The sequence below is a fragment of the Malaya genurostris genome, chromosome 2, assembly GCF_030247185.1.
Source record: "Malaya genurostris strain Urasoe2022 chromosome 2, Malgen_1.1, whole genome shotgun sequence".
In the NCBI taxonomy this organism is placed as follows: Eukaryota; Metazoa; Arthropoda; class Insecta; order Diptera; family Culicidae; genus Malaya; species Malaya genurostris.
The window spans coordinates 74751588-74773460 of NC_080571.1; the positions used below are offsets into that span (position 1 = coordinate 74751588).

Genomic DNA, 21873 nt, shown 5'->3' on the forward strand with positions numbered 1-21873 from the left:
TATTGTTACTGATGTTGGTGCAAGATCCTCACCACGACGTCCAGTTCCGTCTAACGATCGGCAAGCTGCGACTCTTTAGATGTGATGTAATTGAACATTTTTCACTTATCGTACTCTAGATCAGAAACCAAAAGTCGGATCCGGATTAAATGTTCTAGGAAATATTCAATAATTCTAAGACCTTTCGTTTGAATTCAGTTCAGTTTGTGAAAATCGGTCAAGCCATTCCCGAGAAAATCGAGTGCATATTTTATAATTTTTTTCACTTATTATCCTAGAACTCCGGAACCAGAAGTCGGATCCAAATGAAACTCAATGGCAGACTATAGGACTATAACACATTTAATTTGAATCTAAGTTTGTGAAAATTGGATCAAACAATTTCTGAAAAAAGTGAGTGCATATATTTTCCCAGTGTCGTCTCGTCCTCATGTGCACCTCGTGCACTGCACAATCGGTCATATTGAAGGAATGAACTGCGTCCCCAACCCCATCCAAATTCATTTTTTTTTTTTGAATCTTTATTTATTCAATGAAAGCAGGTTGGATCGCACCAAAATTGCGTGTATTTAGACGCATCTCATATATATATCAGACATAAAATTTCAAGTATCTGTTGTCGCTGTATTAGTGTCTTTCCCGTGCACATGATTTACTGCACAGATTCAAGAAAAGAAAGAAATACTTATCTCAGCTCTGAGATTTGTTTGTTTAATGAAAAAATCCATCCGAAAGTATTTCGTTATCTCACTATATTGAAAAACACTAGTGAATCTCCATTCCTCAATCTTTAGTTTTCACTTAAAACGAACTATTACATCTGCTATAATACCTATCATAAGTAGTGCATAAGCAGTCAATTTTGTCACGAGACGTCACTGGTTTTGTTCAAGATCTCAAATTTTTTCCATAGTTGCAATAATTTTCCTAAAGTTGAGAGAATTCTCTTTTCACGAGAACCCAATACCGCTCCGGGCAGTTAAGTGGATTCGACCCTCTTTCGGTACAACATGGACTCCATTTGCTCATACCATTCTAAAACATCTTTGATATAGTGACAAGATGCCAAACCAAACAGAACAGCGAGGGAGCATCATAGCTGCTTAGAAATGGTAACAGTTGCTTCTTTAGGCAGTTTTAAGGTATATTTCTTTGTTTACCGTTTCGGTAGTCATGAAGCATTGCCTTGTTCGATCACAGCTACATATTGCCTGCTAAACCAAATATTTGTTGGGAAGCTTGACATTTTTCTTCATCCTGAAACGCTCATCTACGCCGTTCATTTGCATGGCAGTATAAAAAGACATTCACGGAAGCTACTTGAAATCTTCGAGTACATAAGTTTAATCGTGCATGGTCACGCATTGAAACTTCGTTAAATTCTGTTTGTCATTGCGTTGGTTGGAAGTAAGCACAAAAGTTGGAAACATTCTTAGTTTTCTTGTCACAGTACGTATCGAAAGATCTGATCTTTTCAACAATATTGGCATCACTTTCGCGTCCTTCTGGTGTTTCCTGAGATCCGGTTTTGTTCCACTCCCAGCCTTCCTGACTGTTGTCAAATGTGTATCGAAAGATTTAAGAACATTGTGAACTTTTGAGCATTTATTTAGACGCCATATTCTATCTGAAATCTTGTAGTATCACCAAAAACTGATGCAACACAATTTAGCACACACACACTTTCATCAGTCTGTGAAATGTTTCACGCGTTGATGAAGTATTTCCAGAGATAAACGTATTTAGGGGTGTACAGATTTTGTCATGACCAAACCCAGTGGCGTCTCGTCCTCATGTGCACCTTGTGCACTGCACAATTGACTAAATTTAAGGAACTAACTGCAACCCCGGTCGCATTCAGTTATTTTTTACATTTTTTATTTATTCGATGAAAGTAGGTCGGATAGTGCCGTAATTTTTATTTGTTCCCAGCACAAAATGTGCACATGTTTTTTTTTTCATCCTAAGCTGCTTGCGCTTACTGGTCAATAACAGTCAAACGATCTTTTAATTCCACATTACCGTAGCCAGTATGTGGCGCTCTGAACTTGAGCTCTTTCCCTTGTGCACCGAAATTGCGAAAATTTCAAGTATTTCTTGTCGCTATGTTAGTGTCTTTCCCGCGCACATGAGTTACAGCATTCAGTTCAGCTATGAGATTAGTTGTTATCTCTGTCACGCTAGGCTTCGTAAGAAATTGTATATGCACAGTGGCTTATGCTTATGCTTATGGCAGTTGAAAACAAATTGCTGTCTTGAAGCTATTGACAGATTCGTGCAAAGGGCCTAATTCTCCTATTGTATTGTATAATTATTGTATTATTGAAACAAATGAGTTTAATAAAAAAAATCCATTCAAAAGTAGATCGTTATTCCATTGTATTGAAAAACACAAGCGGATATCCATTACTCAATCTTTAGTTTTCACCTATAATGAATTGTTACTTCTGATATCATACCACATAATTAGTGCACAACCCGAAAACTTTCTCACGCGACGCCACTGACCAAACCATAATGACATGTCATAAACCTGACAGGTTAAATCTTATGATCAAGTTAGCTCAAAATTGTAAGAAGTTTAATGGAAGAATTTTTAATTTCCAAACCTTGCGTTTGGAAATCTGGTTTAGCACCATTAGTAAGATTCAAAATTTTGTTTAACTTTCTAAAGCGTACCATCTTCTATCAAGGGATGATAACATCACTCTCTTGAAACATGATGTGTGATCTGATTGGTGATGACGGCATTTTTTTTATTTGGGTACGGCGCGACTAAAATTTAAACCACATCGACCATGCAAAGTTTGAATATATATGGAGTTCTATGTAATCGAATTGCCTTCAGAACTATGTTTCATAGCATCTAGAATAGTTCAGTTGATAGTACGATTTCACAAAATTGAAGTAGAATGTGAGTGCGATTTCTCCCTGTTCGTAGGTTTGCATTCAAGATATTTTTATCCATCAGCTGTTTTTCAGTCGGTCGAGATCTTGACGAGTCGATGTCAATAGATGTTTTCTTGCGAATTAACATCGCACGGGTGAGACTAAAATTAAATTAATCTATCTACAAAGTAGACTAATTGATATCAATTTTAGAATAACCGAAGGATTTAGTTTCGTTCTCCAAAATAATAGCAGTAGATAAAAATGTAACACACAAAATTGGTTTATTTCAGGGTAATAGAGTTATATATACATTAGAAACAGTTGATAAAGATGCTAATCCGTCTTTTTGTAAAATTCTCGAACTTTCCTTAGTATACCCGCCTTTAAATCCGTACGGTATCAAACACACCCGTGGTGACGAGTTTTCATCTTCTCTTAAAATCATTGATACAATTTGCTTTTTGCTTAGTTTTGAAAAGTTTCCGCATAAATTAAGTTCAGTACTTCTTCATTGGGCGAGATTATGGATAATTTAGTGGAATTTGACAAGTGTAAATCATACCAAAACAATGCTGAATAATCGTGTCTTCCGATAATTGGTAGCAAATGCTCTCACTGACATACTTTCTCGTACACATCTTCATTGATAGTGCCAATAGAAACGAAACAGTTAGATTTTACGACCACGACTGCATATGGCCTGCCAAATCAAATGTTTTTTTTTTCGGAAATTTGGGCACCTCATTTGTACGAAAACTCTTGGCCACGGCATTCCTTTGCATTGCGGTATGGAAAGCCAAACCCGTTAGCTGTTTCAAGTCTTCAAGGTTTCGTTGTCCTTTGTGTTACCAGAAAATTTTAGCAACAAAAAAATAGAGTAAAACAGCATGGCTTTTTGTAGTAAAATTTTGCTTGTCATTATGGTTGGACTGACATCTTTTTAACGTTTTATGCCTCCAGTTCTTGAATATGCGTCACATTACTTTGCGAGTGAAACAATAGCTTTTTCTTAGCGGTTTATGTTGACCGGCGAGGTTTCATTTAGTAGTGTTTCAACATAAAACTGCTAATGCATGATGAGTCTAAGACGAAATGTAAAAGTAACCAAAATAGATATGTACAATTGGCACAAACCGGATACTTTTCGGAAGTACCGTAAAAAGTTGTTCAAATACTCTGGTTTGATACTCACATAGACTACTAAGAAATGGTTGGACTGATTTACATATGCTTATATCCCAATGAAAAATATTACGATCTCTTCGGTTGCAATGGTATTATGTTCAGATCTACATGTAGATGAGCTTAAAATTTCAAATCGTTGAAAAGAATGTGCGAACTTCTCAAAACTTCTTTTCCAATATTCAAATTTGTCGATCTTGTTTATTTACTTCGATTCGGGTTTCAATTTCAAAGATACCGAAAGCACTTAAAAATAAAAATTCCATTGATTTATTTTATAAACGTCGATGAGAAAGGCTTATCACGAAAGAAGTTTTCCAAAATAGATTTTATTATGCTGTTATAACGCATAAACGAATTAAGTGGCCCATGTTCTTACACATAAAGATAAAACACTTCTAGTAACGTACCTGTCATTCAGATGAAACTCGGATGACGAATGGATAAAGCACATTTTGTTCATTTATCGAACTGACACGTTAAATTATAAGCACCGATAGCGTATGTTCCAACGCAAATCTGGAACGATTCTTAGCGAAATTCAGTGACTCAGTGATTCAAAAATGGTCAAACTAACGAACAAATTAGTTTTTTGAATCATTCTAACTTGAAAATGATCTCTTCCTAATAAAAAAATTTATCTTTTCAATGTGGGCTGACCTTTGAAATTCTGAAAGGTCGTACATTACAAACACATATGACATAGCAAATTCCTAGAATAAATAATATCTTATTTGACAAGAAATTTGTACTTGTGGTAAGTAGAACCAGACTATTTTTAGTATAACTACAAACAAAAAAGGTATTTACAGAGAATATTTTTTACGATGTCTAAACTATAAACTTTTGTAAAAATTAAACTATGAACTTTTGAAAAAAAAAGGTAAATTATCCAAAGTTATAGCTATCAAATATTTATTTAGCCCTAAGTGCCCCGCAATCGAGAGCTAAATATAATCTGTTTCAAACTAGTTATTTCGAATCATGAACGTTTTTCAAACTAGCAGAACAAAATCATGTGAAATTATATTTTTGTAGAAAGCTTTTTGTATGAAAATAAATTTTAAATAGAACCTCGCATAACAATTAAATACTTAGTCTGTACATACACAGTCATTTTAACTTACGAACTTACGCAATATCTCTGCTTGAAACATAATAATGCGTTAGAATCGTCACATCAAATGGACAAATCATTGTAGTTCAAAAATTCATTACGCCCCATTAGATAAGCACCCCGACATCAACCTTTTTGTTTGGTAGTGTGTGCAACTCATGTGAACATATGCGCGATACAATTCATTACACTAATTACACTTCCACACGTTCGACTCAAACAGCGGGTCGCTTCGTTCGTCCGTCCGTCCGTCCGGACGGTCGGTCGTACAAAAGTCTAGAACTGAGCTCACCACGCCTCATCATCACAGCTCACATGAGTGAGAGTACGAACTCATTGCGATCAACTCACTCGCTCATTAACACTCACCCACTACTCTCGCCCCACTTCACGTAATAGTGTTAGTATCAATTGTGTGCTTGACCGATGGTGGGGAGGAAGGGTGCGCTGCTAGTATATTGTTTTTATGTTACATCCCTTTGACAAAGATTTTCGTGGGATCCATCGACTTAACATTAGTGTGTGTGAGTGAGTTATTTTTTTGCGTAGCATGTTAACACATGATTCGATCAATTTGTTGTATTTTCGCCAAACAGTTTGATGATTGTTTGACCGGAATGTTTTTTTTTTTTTTTTTTTTTTTTTTTTTTTTTTTTTAATAACTATTTATTGGAATATGAGTTAAAATTAAATTATTAAGATTTAAATTGGGTGTTCAGCCACAAGTGGTGACTTTTCAGCCCTGTTATATATATATATATATATATATATATATATATATATATATATATATATATATATATATATATATATATATATATATATATATATATATATATATATATATATATATATATATATATATATATATATATATATATATATATATATATATATATATATATATATATATATATATATATATATATATATATATATATATATATATATATATATATATATATATATATATATATATATATATATATATATATATATATATATATATATATATATATATATATATATATATATATATATATATATATATATATATATATATATATATATATATATATGATTTGGTTATTACCATGAAGACATCATTTGCTTCCGCAATTCTGAGATTTTTGTGTAGGGAAAATTCTAAACCTACTTGTATTGTGTAATAGGGAAAAGGAACATATATACTAACTTACTAACTAATACAGAGAGCGAATCGATTCAATTGAAGATTGCATCGATTTTTGTCGGAATTTGCTTATAATATTATGTGACATTACATCTAATGGTTCTATATTTGTGAGTCTGTGTAACTCATTTGTACTAAACCAGGGAGGACGCTTCAGAATCATTTTCAGAATTTTATTCTGAATCCTTTGAAGCGTTTTCTTCCTGGTGGAACAACAGCTTGACCAAATTGGTACCGCATAAAGCATGGCTGGTCTGAAAATTTGTTTATAAATTAACAATTTGTTTTTTAGACAGAGCTTAGAATTTCTGTTTATAAGAGGATATAAACATTTAATATATTTATTACACTTTGCCTGGATTCCTTCAATGTGATCCTTGAAAGTGAGTTTTTTGTCATACGTTAAACCTAAGTATTTAGCTTGATCAGACCATGTCAATTCCAAGCCATTCAATTTGAGAATGTGATTATTGTTTGGTTTAAGAAAAGAAGCTCTTGGCTTGTGAGGAAAGATAATTAATTGCGTTTTTGCTGCATTTGGTTTAATTTTCCATTTTGACAGATAATCACTGAAAATATTTAAACTTCTTTGTAGGCGACTGCAGATCACTCTTAGATTTCTACCTGTGGCTAACAGACTTGTGTCGTCACAGAATAGCGATTTCTGACAACCAACGGGTAGATTTGGAAGATCAGAAGTGAAAATATTATACAATATTGGAGCTACACTCGAACCCTGCGGAACACCGGCTCGTACGGGTAGCAATTCAGATTTACAATTCTGATAGCTAACCTGAAGAGTACGATCAGTTAAATAATTTTGAATCATTTTGATCAAATAAATAGGAAACTGGAAATCAGACATTTTTGCTATTAAACCTTTGTGCCAAACACTGTCGAATGCTTTTTCTATGTCCAGAAGAGCAACTCCAGTGGATAACCCAAAAGATTTATTTGATTTTATCATGTTCGTTACTCTGACAAGTTGATGAGTAGTTGAATGTTCATGACGAAATCCAAACTGCTCTGGTAAAAAATTGAATTCTCATTTATATGAGTCATCATTCTCAACAAGATAATTTTTTCAAAAAGTTTACTGATAGAAGAAAGTAAGCTAATTGGGCGATAACTTGATGTTTCTGCTGGGTTTTTATCAGGTTTTAGGATAGGAATTACTTTAGCGTTTTTCCATCCTTTTGGGAAGTAAGCTAATGAAAAACACTTGTTGAAAATTTTAACCAGGAGTCTCAAGGCAACATCGGGAAGATTTTTAATAAGAATATTCAAAATTTCATCAAAATTCGTCTCAATAATGTCATCGTGTGATAACACTTGGGTTGAAATATGATCATATTTCAGTGAGACTTCATTTTCAATAGGACTCACAACGTTTAAATTAAAATTGTGGACACTCTCGAACTGCTGAGCAAGTTTTTGAGCTTTTTCACCATTTGTAAGAAGTATTTGATTTCCTTCCTTGAGAGCAGGAATTGGTTTCTGAGGTTTCTTAAGAACCTTAGAAAGTTTCCAGAAAGGTTTAGAATATGGTTTAATTTGTTCAACTTCTTTAGCGAAATTTTCATTTCGCAAAAGAGTAAATCTATGTTTAATTTCTTTTTCTAAATCCTTAACTATGTTTTTCATAGCAGGATCACGAGAACGTTGATATTGTCGTCGACGAACATTCTTCAACCGAATGAGCAGTTGAAGATTGTCATCGATGATAGGAGAATTTAATTTAGTTTGAGCTTTGGGAACTGAAAGATTTCTAGCTTCGATAATATAATGATTCAAATTATCAATTGCTGTGTCGATGTCCGCAGAATTTTCTAAAATAGTTTCATGATCCACATGATTTTCAATGTGAGATCTGTAATCCAACCAATTAGCTCTATGATAGTTGAAAATAGAACAAATTGGATTAATTATAGCTTCGTTGGAAAGTCTGAATGTTACAGGAAGATGATCTGAGTCAAAGTCAGCATGAGTAATCGGTTCACTACAAATGTGACTTTGATCTGTTAGAACCAGATCAATTGTAGACGGGTTTTTCACGGAAGAGAAACAAGTAGGATTCCTGGGATGAAGAACTGTAAAGTAACCAGCTGAGAGTTGATTATGAAGTATTTTACCATTACTGTTATTTTGCCTACAATTCCACTGGACATGCTTAGCATTTAAGTCCCCTATTACGAAAAATTTCGATCGATATCTTGTAAGTTTTTGCAAATCGCCTTTAAAGAAATTTAATTGTTCGCCGGTGCATTGGAATGGCAAATATGCTCCAGCGATGAAATAAATTCCATGAATGGTTTCAACTTCGATTCCCAAGCTTTCAATAACTTTAGTAGTGAAAGAAGGTAAAATTCGATGTTTAATTTGCCGTTGGACATAAATGGCAACTCCACCACTTATTCCAGTAAACCTGTCAAATCGATGAACCACATAATGTGGATTACTTTTCAATTTTACATTTGGTTTAAGAAAAGTTTCTGTCACAATGGCAATATGAATTTTGTGAACTTTGAGAAAATTATAAAATTCATCTTCACTCGATTTCAAAGATCGAGCATTCCAATTTAAAATATTCAAATAATTATTTAACCTCACTGTTAAATTTTAAATTCATTATAATATTATTTGCAAATTTCCATCCGATTTGAAATGCTTCAAAAAGTGATGAAGTCGAATTCATTTGGATGATCATTTGAAAAAGTTGATCTTGTAGGTAGATCATTTTATTTTCAGTTATATCGCCTAAATCGACTTCATTTAAAGAAGCGAATGGCATTGAAGGAATATTTGTAGGTAGACTGCCATTAGAAGAAGATGATTTGGCCGGTCTACCTATTAATAAATTGTTTTCATTAGAAGAAGAACTGCAAGGCGGTCCTGTGTTTTGATTATTTACATTAGAAGAAATAGGTGGTAGATTTCTACCTAATATACCAGCATAACTGACATTAGAAGAAGATGATGACGAGGTCGATCTACCTGTCAATAAATTGTTTTCGTTAGAAGACGAATTGGCAGGCGTACCTGTTTTTTGTTTGGAAGAAATCAGTGCCTTAAAAGATTTGGGCGTGGCATTTGTAACGGTTTTTTTATTTTCAGGTATGTTCTGTAAATTTAAGGTCGTTGATTTGACTTGTTGTCGAAGCGAACGAGCGTTTAAAATTTTTTCCCTGACAGGACATTTCAAATAATTGGATTTATGATTTCCATTGCAATTTGAACATGAAAATTTATCAGTGGTTTCATTCATTGGACAAACGTCTTTCGAATGCGATTTACCACAATTCAAACACCGTATATCCATATGACAATTTTTGGTTCCATGACCGAAGCCTTGGCAACGACGACATTGCGTTAAGTTTGCAATACGATTATGCCGTTTATAATGTTCCCAATGAATTTTAATGTGGGAAATGAAACGTACTTTTTCTAAAGTTTTCAAATTGTTTACATCACTTCGATTGAAGTGTATTAGGTAAAGTTCATGAGAAATTCCAGAGCGTGGTTTAGAAGTACCATTGGCTCTTTTTTTCATAAGTATTACTTGGGAAGGGGCAAAACCAAGCAATTCTTTTAATTCATTTTTAATTTCATCAATACTTTGATCATTTGATAATCCTTTCAAGACAGCCTTGAAGGGTCTGTCTGATTTTATATCATATGAATAAAATTTATGAAGTTTCTCGGACAAATATCGAATAAGACTTTCGTAATCTTCCAATCCATCCACCAAGACTCGACATTCTCCTCTTCGTCCGATTTGAAATGAGACTTTTATTTCCGGGAGAAAAGTAGAAAGCTCAGTACGGAATCCTTTGAAGTCGGAAATCATCACCGTCACTGGTGGCATAGATTGATGTTTCTTCCCAGAACGACAAGCGTCCATTTTGGGGATTTTTGAAGAATTTTCTTCTATGTCGCTACAATCGGATTCAGGAAGAATCTCGTAAATATTGTTAGACGGCATAGGATCAACGGAAGGGAAATCCGTCCGTTGTCTTTTATTTTTACATTCAGATTCTATAAGATCGTGAATGTTATTAGAAAAATGTTGAATAACGGATTGTGATTTATTCCGTATAGAATTATTTTTAGCCTTAGGCTTGTTGCCTTTCCGGTTGGACGCAGGCATTTTTGAAATTAATGAAATTTTAAATTAAATTAACTAGGCTAAATTAGTCTTCGATTAGACTCCTAGCTAGCCTTAAAAAAGGCTGATTAATTTCTTAGTCACTCTAATATCACTCTTTGTATCACTTAGTCACTCTAATATCACTCTTTGTATCACTTAGTCACTTAGTTAGTGATTCAGGTAGCCTTGAAAAAGACTGAAGCCTTGAATCAATGAAACTCTAGGTAGCCAGAAAAAAATTCCAGGAGCCAAGAGCTATACGCGTGCGGTGCGAACGACTGTTCAACACCGACTGACCGGAATGTTGATGGATGATCATCACAATCATCATCGCTGACTGAAATAATTTTCTGGTATTGGTGGTGAAGTTACTTACTTACGGTGGATCATTTTCATAAGTTTTGTGCAGACATATGTTTTTGTTTTCATTTTTTATTCATACTGTGCTATGATTTCTTTGTATCGAGTTATGTTGATGTCGTATAGTTAATCCTATATCATTCTGGGTATGATAGAAGTCGGCTTACTACGGTCTTTATATCCTATTCTAAATTGTTGTTTTAGCCTCCAAAAAGTATGGTATATGATGCATGTCAATCAATCCGTTTCGGGCCACTAGACAAAGACATGATGCTTGGAAACTGCTATTTGAAGCCAGAACATCACAGCATTTGTCTTCGATGTCGATGAATCTCCGATACAGTTGAAATTGTTTTGTCCCGTGACTCTCAAAATCGAAAATCATAAAATTTATATTTTGCATTCTGGCGACGAACAGATAGTAACTCGAACACAATTTGATTTATAGTCATTCGCTTTGCAGTTTCGAAGACGAATCGTAAAAATAAACGAGGATAATGATGCTGCATTGGCGGCCATACTAATTAGAAGATGCCATGTATCTCAATTGTTTAGTAATGAAGAGTAACCAGATAATATCAACTAGAGCGCAGAACATGCCATCTCCTGAAGTTTATCGTTTTTAATTTACTTGTTATTATGTGCATACCATGGAACACACACCCCATTGCTCAATATTAATTGCGTCACATTAAAGCACTTCAAAATTGATGCCTGAAGTAATAGAACGTAAGATTATCAGTACAGAGCAATTTTCCAGAGTGCAGAGATCGTTGATGAATATAACGAATATTAGCGGTCCCAAGTGGCTTCCTTGAAGAACACCGGTTGGCGTTTCGAGTAGGTATGAGCGTGCGATGGCGAACGCGTTTCATCCAGATAGATATTATTGCAAGCAATTGATTAATTGTGAGGAAATCATATCGTTCTAGCACATGACTAATTTTATTTGTTTTGCGTTTCGCACAAACGTTAGGTATAGTTTAAATGGCATGTGGCTACATATTTTCCATAGGTAATTTGCGATTTACATGAAATCTTTGTATCCTGACTCATCACTAAGGTTCGTTTTATAGAACTCATTGCTCAGCTTATGATTGCTGTAATTCTCAATTTAAAAAAAAACAACCGTTCATAGTAATGTGATATTGTTTTTTTGCCAGCATAAATTCATTCGGACAGTTCACAAGAGGGCGCTTCAGCGTTTACGTCGCATATTCGGTAACATTGGCGAAAACCGATAGTAATTATACTTTAGAAATTGACAGTATGAAAGCTTCTGAATATTGAACGGCTTGAAAAAAAGCAATTTGTTGGTTACGTCTCTTATATATAATATTATATCTCCGGAAAGTATCAGCTATTTGATCTTCGAACTTGATCAATGATCTAGTAATAGCTCTCAAACAAACCTAAGAATGTTGACATTGGTTCATTCATCTCCGAGAAAATTGAGCTTATACCTCTACGACCAAATCTCCGAAACCGTCTACCATATGATCTTCGAACATGATATAAAACTCAATAGTAATAGCTACTAAACGAGTCTAGAACATGAAAAGGAACACATACACACAACCATTTTTCTAGCTCGTCGAGCCAAGTCGAATGGTACATAACACTAAGGGTTACCGGGGCTCCAATCAAAAGTCGGGTTCAGTAATTCTATATGATTTCTATAGAAAAAGTCAAAAACTCATCGCTTATCAGTACCCTCGATTCGTCGAAGGGTGAAAATGGTACACGTATATTTAATCATCAAAATCAAACCGATTGCCGAATTTTCTTGAATATTTTTGGGGAATAAAAAACCATTAAGTTATGATGTACAAAATTTGTTTTATTCAATTTCGTCTCCCATTCCGAATAAACGGATCTTTCTTCTCACTCCACCCATCAAATTTTGTACTACCGATTTTCCAATGTTTTCGTAGTTTTTACTCAAATTTTCTTCAACTTCTCCAGCTCTATTTCAATAGTTATGTAATGAGAGCGAAATGTCATCTTCACAATTGCCTAGAATTTGGCAATTGGGTGCAGTTCCGATGAATTTGTTCGGTACATATCGTTTGGTACAAAATTGACTCCACTCCAACACGTTTCGAGCCTAGTGGCAGGATGCTAGATCAGATAACAACAGAGTGGATCTTTTGTACTTTCTCGTGAAAGGCGAAAGATACATCTTAAGGCACTCTTCCGCACAATTCGCGCTGTTGATTGTTCCGGAACCACAGCTGCATTTCGTCTACCAGATCAAAAACTGTTTTGTTTTACTCCGGAACATCGAATTGAAATTAGAAAACGAAATACCTTGTACAGAAACATGACAGAAATCGGTATCTATATATTGCTCGATTTATTCAGGTATAATCAACAGACGCAATATGGTCCGAATGAACATTTCTATTTTTTTTATATTACCTTCGCAAAATAAAGTGTGCCAATCGAACCTATAATTCAAAACATCTGCTATTAATAAAGCACATCCATATTATAAATTATAAGCTGCGAGAAGCTTTAGAAACAATATATCACATCACTCAAAAAGTCGTCATGTGATTGGTACACATATAGCGCTTCGTTGTCAAATCCATATGATCCATATACTTATCCGCGCTCAGTTTCATCGAAAAGAACTATTTGTTATTGGTTTGCTGAAATTAAACGTGGTCGTACAGACACCGATGATGGTGAACATTTTGGTCGTCCAATTGAGGTGGTTACTCCAGAAAACGAATAAAGTCCACAATTGGATTATACATATTCGTAAATGGAAATTGCGAGAGATAGCTGAGACCGTAAAGATATTAGAAGGCAGTGTGTTGACAATTATGCATGAACATTTAACCATGTGACAACTCTTTCCAAAGTGGGTATCGCGTTTACTCATAGTGTTGATGATTCAGAACAATGTTTGGCCATGTTTACAAGTAATAAATCAGATTTTTTTCATGGATATGTGACAATGGATGAAACATGGATCCATCACTTCACTCCGGAATCAAAACGATAATCATCTGAGTGGACTGCATCTGGTGAACCACGGCAGAAGCATTCAAAGGCACAACAGTAAACTGGGAAGGTTATGGTTTCAATATTTTGGGATTCACATGGTATAATCTGCATCGACTATTTTGAGAAAGGAAAAACAATTAATAGCGAATACCAGATAGCGTTATTAGATGGTTTGAATGCAAAAAAAAGTCAACGAAGAACGACCTCATATGTCGAAGAAAAGACCACTGTTTCACCAAGACAATTTACCGATTAACAAGTCGAGGGCAACGATGTCTCGAATCGCATAGATTCCAGTCAACTCCTGTCCAAACTAAAATTTTACATACCATCTCGGCGTTTAAGAAATCGAAATATTTTTATTACAAACCACCAGCGAACAAACTATGCAAAAAATGGGCCAATAAATCAATTGATGGCTGTATACAACAAGCATTCAGAAGCAGTCGATTTCACTATGTCAAAAAACAAACTAAAACAATATTTCAGTTCGATTCGGTAAGCCAATTATTATTATTTAACTCATAATAAATTATACATTATTAAGTGATCTATTTAGAATAGTTTACTAATTTAAGACGATTATTGTAATTACCCTTATGGTCTACTTTTGATTGACGACAAATAAACAAATAAAGGTTAAATGGAACGAATTATACTTCGAAATGCTTCATCATTTACCGTATTCTCCAGATCTGGCCCCCAGTGACTACTGGCTATTCGCTGATCTAAAAAAAAAGCACACTGAAAAAAAGTTAGGATAAGAAAAAGTTCTTGGTAAATGTTTTTTCCTGGTAAAGAACTCAATTACCTATCTTGGGAAAAAAAGATGTAATTTTGTATATTGGCTAAATTTTTTAGATCGATTTTTTTCAGTTCAAGATTCGATTTGAATTTTTATTCCAAAATTTTACCGATTTTGGGAAGAATCTGTAGTGTAATACATTTTTTCATTAAAATCTGAGATAGTGCTGTCACCATTTGTGTCCGAATTGACATGAAATTCGTCAATTAATTATTTCATCAAACATTTGCATTAGTTTCATCCTTCCTCACAATGCAGAACAATATTATAAAGCTTTCTACTTACGATTGCAGAGCTAAACGAGCGGCGTGGCGATGGGCCAAGGATCGTGCCTCGGTGGCAGCTCGATGGACCTGGCTGCTAGCCCAAATATCCGATCTGGAGTACCGCATCCGGCAGCACAACGAGCTGTACAACAAAATCAAAATCAACAAAGGTGCCGTCACATTGGAGAGTGCCCAATCGCAACCACCACAACCTCCCTCGCAGCAATCGGTCAACGGGTATCGGGGAACTCTGCCCGGTAATAGCAAACCGTTGGACGACATTCACGATACCATCAACGTTTCCTCGTGTAGCGGTACAGCTCCGAACGGGGCTTACGATCAGACTGGCGGCAGTTGTCGAACGCGACCTTTCCATCGAAATGGATTCCGCAAGCGGAAGTTACTGCAGACTGCAAATCTGCACACTATTTCGAAAAAGGCAGCTCGACCCAGGTAAGGCAGTAGCGAAGTAAACGAGAAACAACTTTCGTTGTACTGATGTTTTTTTTGTGGTTGTCATTTCTAGCACTGTAAAATGTGGCTGCGCGTGGCCGTTACAACCGTGTGCGCTGTGTACCGGCCGACAAGACCCCACAGCGCCCAGAGATCTACCTGATACGATGCCGGCATCGGAACGAGTGGCACTGCTGGATCCGTGCTTTCACCCGGTGTTGAGTTTTCCCGAAGGTAAGAGTTTTAAAGCCACCACAACCACACCCTTTACCCGACAATAATACCCTTCTATCGTCGTTTTTAGACGTTTCCCAGGGAATTCACTTTGAAGCGATTATGCGAATACCGGAGTGGCAGAACAAAATGATTCGAAGCACCGCCAAATCGCTCAGCCGGAGTGCCGGTATATCACATAAATCGAGCAGCTTCGGTTCTACGTCCACCGGTGCCGGTGGTACGCTTCCCTCCAGTGCAACTCCAGCGTTCCTTTCCTCCGGCGATGAGGCAGTGCCTCTGAGCGGAAACAAAAAATATGGCCCCGATGGCAAGCGGAAGTACAACAAACACAACAAACTTCACAGTTCTCAGGAACTGACGAATCATAGTAAGTAGATGACGCCTCATTTAACAGTAAGAGAACAAAAAACAAGAGCAGAATATGCTATGCTGTTAATAAGAAGGGGCACATTTTGTTAAGATGAATTCCAGTGTCCTGCTATGTACCGAACCGACGAAATCCAAGAACTAGAACATGTGTTGAAAATCAGCTACTTTGAAGAAATCTAATGCTAACGAAAAAGCGAATTTCCTTATTTGATTATTGGTAAGCATTGTGTTTTCTGTTATTCGTGTTGTTCAGATATGCAGAAGCCCATGCTAATGTTGTAGATATATAAAAAAATGTTTCATGATAAAATGAAGTTCTTTATCAGTCTGTTTGGATTGTAATTTATGGGTTCTGCTACGAAATACCATTTGTTTCGATAATAATTGTAAATAACAGGAATCCCAACCTCAAGTAGTTGTTATTGGCTCAATCGAATTTCGATTGAACTAAGCGTGCGACTTTCTGGCAATAAATGGTTACCAACAAATCATTCAAACTATGCTCCATCACTAACTATAATTGTTCATGATTTTTCTGGTACAGCTCGAGTACCTTGACCGGTGTGTGAAGTGTTTGAGGAGGCTATGCACGAATGAAGTCGTTTCGTGACATCTTCATATGAGTGCTAATCAGTAGAACTATGCCTTATTTGTCATCTAACGGAGTAAGTGGTAATTGGACTGGGACATATCAGGAGAATATAGATGGGAGAAGGTATAACCTACCATTTGAGCAATGGGTTCAGAGTTTCCAATCGTAGTCCTTATTTCGTTGCATATTCGGTTGTTTAGATTAGATATTTTTCAGTATTGATCATAACGTGTGTTTTGTCGAAGGCGGTTTGTGTGGCCTTCCCCAACTCGCTATCTCGATGGAGGATCATCGTGTCAGCTTTGTTTAGAGTCCTACGCTGGCACAAGATCGACAATCAACCGCCTATAACATGGAAAACAGACACTGTTTTGTGTCGCCCCTAACATAGGGAATAGACGATCGTATAGTAGGGTGGTAAGTGACCGGGAAAAAGTCGGGAATTTGATTTTCACTGGGAAAAAACCCGTGAATTTTAGTGCAAAATGGAAAAATATGATTACCCCAAATATAAATAACAATTTCAGCATCACGGAAAATTGGAATCGGCAATCGACTTGCCACCCTGTTTCCTGCTTGAAATCACTATACTTCACTAGTTCGCTCTTTTCTGGAATAATGATTCAACATAGATTCGTTAGATTCACTCTTCACCGTGGACTAATCCTCATCTAATACCGAGCTATGAATGTCGCGAATTGTCCCATAAATAGAACATTTTCACATCACGTTCCGAACAACCGTAATACACCTCCTCCAGTTTCGCATGGAACGTTTCTTTGTCATCGTCGGGTCTCCAATCATAAGGAGTGTATCGAAAATAAGCTATCCACAAATTTATCTTTCAAATTATGAGAAAAAACGATTTTTTATTCAAACTAAAAATTGATCATTTATTGTACGAGGTTAAACTTGAGCATGATGAAAACCGGATGGAATTTAAGTATTCCTTCACGAATTTTCGAACTTTTGATCGAACGCTCTTCATCAAGTTCTGGACAAGTGTTGCATCGCATTTTTTGGACACTTGAGCCCAAATTTTTTTTGAACTCCTGCATGTTCCCAGCTGCCTCACCGCAGTCTTCTTGAAGACCCTCTTCACGATTGCCCAGTAACGTTCGATGGGTCGAAGCTGAGGGCAATTTGGTGGATTGATGATTGATGATTGATGATTTATCTCAACGAAATTTATACCTTTTTCCACAAGCCAATTGAGAGTGGTTTTGGCATAGTGAACCGACGCTAAATTGCTTCTGATATAAAGACAGCAATCTCTTCTGGAGACACTCAGATCGATGGATTTCTGCATTTATAGTTCCGGTTTTGTACAAAATGGGTGGCTCCAAACCACAAGAACATATTGCTTGCCATACCAGTACCTTTCAACCGAATTTCTTTACTTGAATCGACCTGTCTGCATCTCTCACATCTTCCCCACCGACGACAGTAAAGTATTGTGGACCTGGAAGGGTTTTCGAGTCCTCCTTTTACATAAGTCTCATCGGCCATCAAAACGCATGTATCCGGACACTGCAAAAGATGCGAATACAATTTCCGAGCCCTTGTTGCTGTTCGCTTTTTCTGTTCTACACTTTGTTTCGAGATTTTCTGCTTCTTGTAGGTCTTCAGGTCATTTCGCCTCTTGATGCGCTGGATCATTCCGACACTCGTTCCTGCTTTTTTTTTTGCCAAATCACGTATTGACATTAATTTGTTCTTCATGATTAGAGATACCACTTTCTGGTCCAGCTTCGGGTTGGAAGAACTGGGTTTTCTGCCTCTTCCTGGTAGCTCATCCAAAGAATAGTGTTCCCCAGACTTATTAATGATGGTTTTAACAATGGTATGATGAACTCCAAACCGCTGCGCCAATTTTCGCATAATAATACCCTTCTCACTTAGCCATGTTTCCAGAACCTTAATTTTCACTTCCTTTTCAATACGCGACCTTTTGAAAACGCAGAATTTCAACCGCACAAACAAGTAAAGAAACGAAAACTGACAGCCAAACGCACAGCATGCTGTGATCTGAGCATAAAAACCATCACAAATACATGCGTACAACACAAATGTATGTGGATAGCTTATTTGCGATACACTCCCTAAGGACAGTGTACGTTAATCATGTTGTAGTTGAAGAAACGGCCTTTGAAGCTTTGCTTACACATCCTCGCGTTAATAGAATTCCACCCAGTCACACATTGACGTATCAAACCCAGCACTACGATGCCGGTTCCCAGCTTGTTTATGTTGCAACAGCTCTGGTAGAAAGAAGCTACTCAAAAGGCGCTGCATTGCTACTACTTCGAAGTTGCGTGGTTGTAGTTTCGCAAGTTGACAAGTAGAGACTCACAATTCCATGTTTCGAGTTCTCAATTGTAATCCTCATTTCGTCGATTAGGCGTTTGTTGCGATTTCTTCCAACATTTCTCGCAACGTGTTAAGGGCGGCTTGTGTTGTGATGATGTCTTTCTCATGTGGCTTGTATTTTCAGCAATATTACTGGGGAATTTTAAAATAGAAACAGGAAAATTTGATTGGGTGTAAACTGGCATACCTTAAAATCGAAATAGTTTCGATTCAAAGTTAGAATCGCATCGAACGCATCATTTAGGTTGAAATTTTAAACACACTTTTCCATGTAGTTCAAGAGATTTTCGGTACTTCTGAGGACTGGGAAAAATGGAAGTCAGTTCTTATGGTCAGAAACTTACATACATTGAAATAGTTTGGGTTCAATTTAGAAAAAAATTACATCGTCGCTCTATACGCGACGGCTAGGAATTTCAAACATTCATCACTATTCACTGTGTTTAGGCAATTAGCTCATCTTTACACTTTCTTCTATAAAAGCTCCGGTTTACTTTGCTTTAATGGTGCACATCCCGTCTTCGGTACATAACCGAAAGAATTTTAGCTTTCCAGGATACTCGATCTTGAGCCGTCGTTCTCTGGTCGCTCTGTACTCTCCGTATACCCAGCGAGTGCGAGGTCTAGCCCGCAGTCGACGACCTCTCCCAGGTTCTCTGTTGAACATCACGTAGGCCATTCTCTCGTCCGGCATTCTTGCTACATGTCCAGCTCACTGTAGTCTGCCATATTTTATAAGCCTTCCAATGTTCGCATGCTTGTATACTTGGTACAGCTCGTGATTCATTCGTCTGCGCCATTTTCCATTCTGTTTTTTACTGCCGCGTTTTGAGCACAAGATTTTTTCTCTCAAAGGAGTCCGAAGGATTTTTCTCTCAAAGGCGCCGAGTATTCGAATATAAAATAATTTGATAATTTGAAGAAAAAAAAGATTATTTTTAACCCCCAAATTTATGCAAAGTGCACATACCCATTTTCAAAGTTATTTACGTTTCGTCTTTGACTCATCAGTGCGTAGCAGCTTATTTTGATCGGCTAGCACGAGCTGGTGGCTCAACATAAACCACTAGGCAGACGTAAAGTTAATGCTATTTGCCAAACACTTTTTGCCATTACACCGAAGTGTAATATCCAAACTGACGTCTCGGGGGAAACTTTGATTCGTTCGGGTAGACCATAATTTTGATTCAAATCAACGAGAAATCATTGAGATTTTGAAGAGAATCAATTCAAAACAATCATATTCGGATTAGATATCAAAGCGAACTGCAATCATAAGAAAGTGTTCCGTGATAGGCTCTGACTTTGATAATATTTGTCGGTTGATTTTTCATTAGGACGTATAAGCAAGTGACAGTTTCTCTTCAATCAGTCTCTCTTTCAATTATTGTGAAGTGATTGAAAAGATTTTCTTCGATATCACTATTCTGTTTGAAAGTCGAAAGTTTCGGGTATTATTTCATGTATAGAGTTGAGTAATAAACGTGGAAACCGCTTGGTAATTAATAGAAGATAAGGCAAACAAAGAGAAACTGTCACTTGCTTATACGCCCTTTTGAAAAATTAACCGAGATTTTTTGAATAGCTTCCGTCAATCAAACCCTATTCGATTTGAGGTCTCTTGGATTCAAATCATAGAGATCACAAGTTCGTGTCTGGAACAAACCTTTATTTTTATTCAATAATATAATTTTTAAAGGCACACTGCTTTAAGCTCTAAGATGCCAAGGTCTTGGAACAACCCCTTATTGATAAATGCTTTCAATTCATTCTCATCGAAGATTCCCTTCGCGTGGATGATCGTCAACATCGAAATCATCGAGTTCAGAGTTGGAATAGGTTTGACATAAACAACGAAAACGATGCAAGCTTTATCAAAATTGCTTACTTGAAGAAACTGCCCAGGTTTAGTTTTAGGTTTTTCAAGCCAAAAAGATATAAGATATTGCTTTTTATAATGCGTACTTCTAATGAAGAATCTCCACTATGAAGTCCTCAAGAATTTAAAAAATGGACTATACGAAAACCGTCTTTAAAAAAAATGATAGGTTTCTTTTGGATCCAAACTTTGGACTAAAAAAACGGTTGAAAAAAATTTTAAATTTTATAGTTTGAACAGTCGTAAATCTTAGGAGGCCTATTAAAATCCTACTCCTTATCTTTGACATTTAAATGAGCTAGAGTAGTTCATATTTATTTGTTATTTCTTCCGATATTCTCATTGCAGAACTTAAAAAATCGAAATCTCGTCGAAATCTAATACTGACCAACACCGGCAGCGGCAGACGTAAATCATCAATTGGTTATCATCCCAGCGGTAGCAGTCATTACGGTCCGACAGGCCACGGTGCCACTCCCGGTGGCAGTTCGAACAAGTACTACAAAAGCTCCAGCAGTAAATATCGGAAATCGTCGAACTCGTCGGTTACGGCACCGCCCGGAGCAGCTGGTGCCATCGGGGGCGGCGGCGGCGGCGGCGGCGGTTCCAGTGCGCTAAGTCGATACAACAGTGGAGGTACGGTCGGTAGCGTTGGCGGTGGTGGCGCGTCCTCTGGACTCGAATATATGGACTCGGCTGGATTGCATCACGATGGCACCGGTAGCGGCAGCAGTCGCAGTAAAAATTCGTCGCCAACACCAAACCATCATCGTAACGAAAGGTATACTTCGGTGTAAATTGATCACTGCTGGTCAAAAAATGAAAATTTTTCATTTCATTTTTCAGAAAAAGTCGTCCCTCATACGATATAGATAACATCGTTATTCCGTACAGTATGGCAGCCGCGAACAAGGTGGAACTCTTACCGTACAAAGAAATTGTTACACCAAAGTAAGTAGCGGTACTATTTGCTGGTTTATTCAACAGAAATTCAATC

General features: G+C 36.6%; 1 protein-coding gene across 2 annotated transcripts in view; it reads left to right on the forward strand.

Annotated features, from left to right (window-relative positions):
* The window catches only part of LOC131427306 (uncharacterized), a 64053-nt gene that overhangs the window by 34619 nt on the left and 7561 nt on the right, over positions 1–21873 (forward strand). For both annotated transcript variants that reach the window (XM_058590372.1, XM_058590371.1), the window contains exons 5-9: positions 15004–15429; positions 15503–15663; positions 15734–16033; positions 21225–21657; positions 21723–21827. In XM_058590372.1, coding sequence (XP_058446355.1) covers positions 15004–15429; positions 15503–15663; positions 15734–16033; positions 21225–21657; positions 21723–21827 — 1425 coding nt within the window. The remainder of the gene's footprint in view (positions 1–15003; positions 15430–15502; positions 15664–15733; positions 16034–21224; positions 21658–21722; positions 21828–21873) is intronic.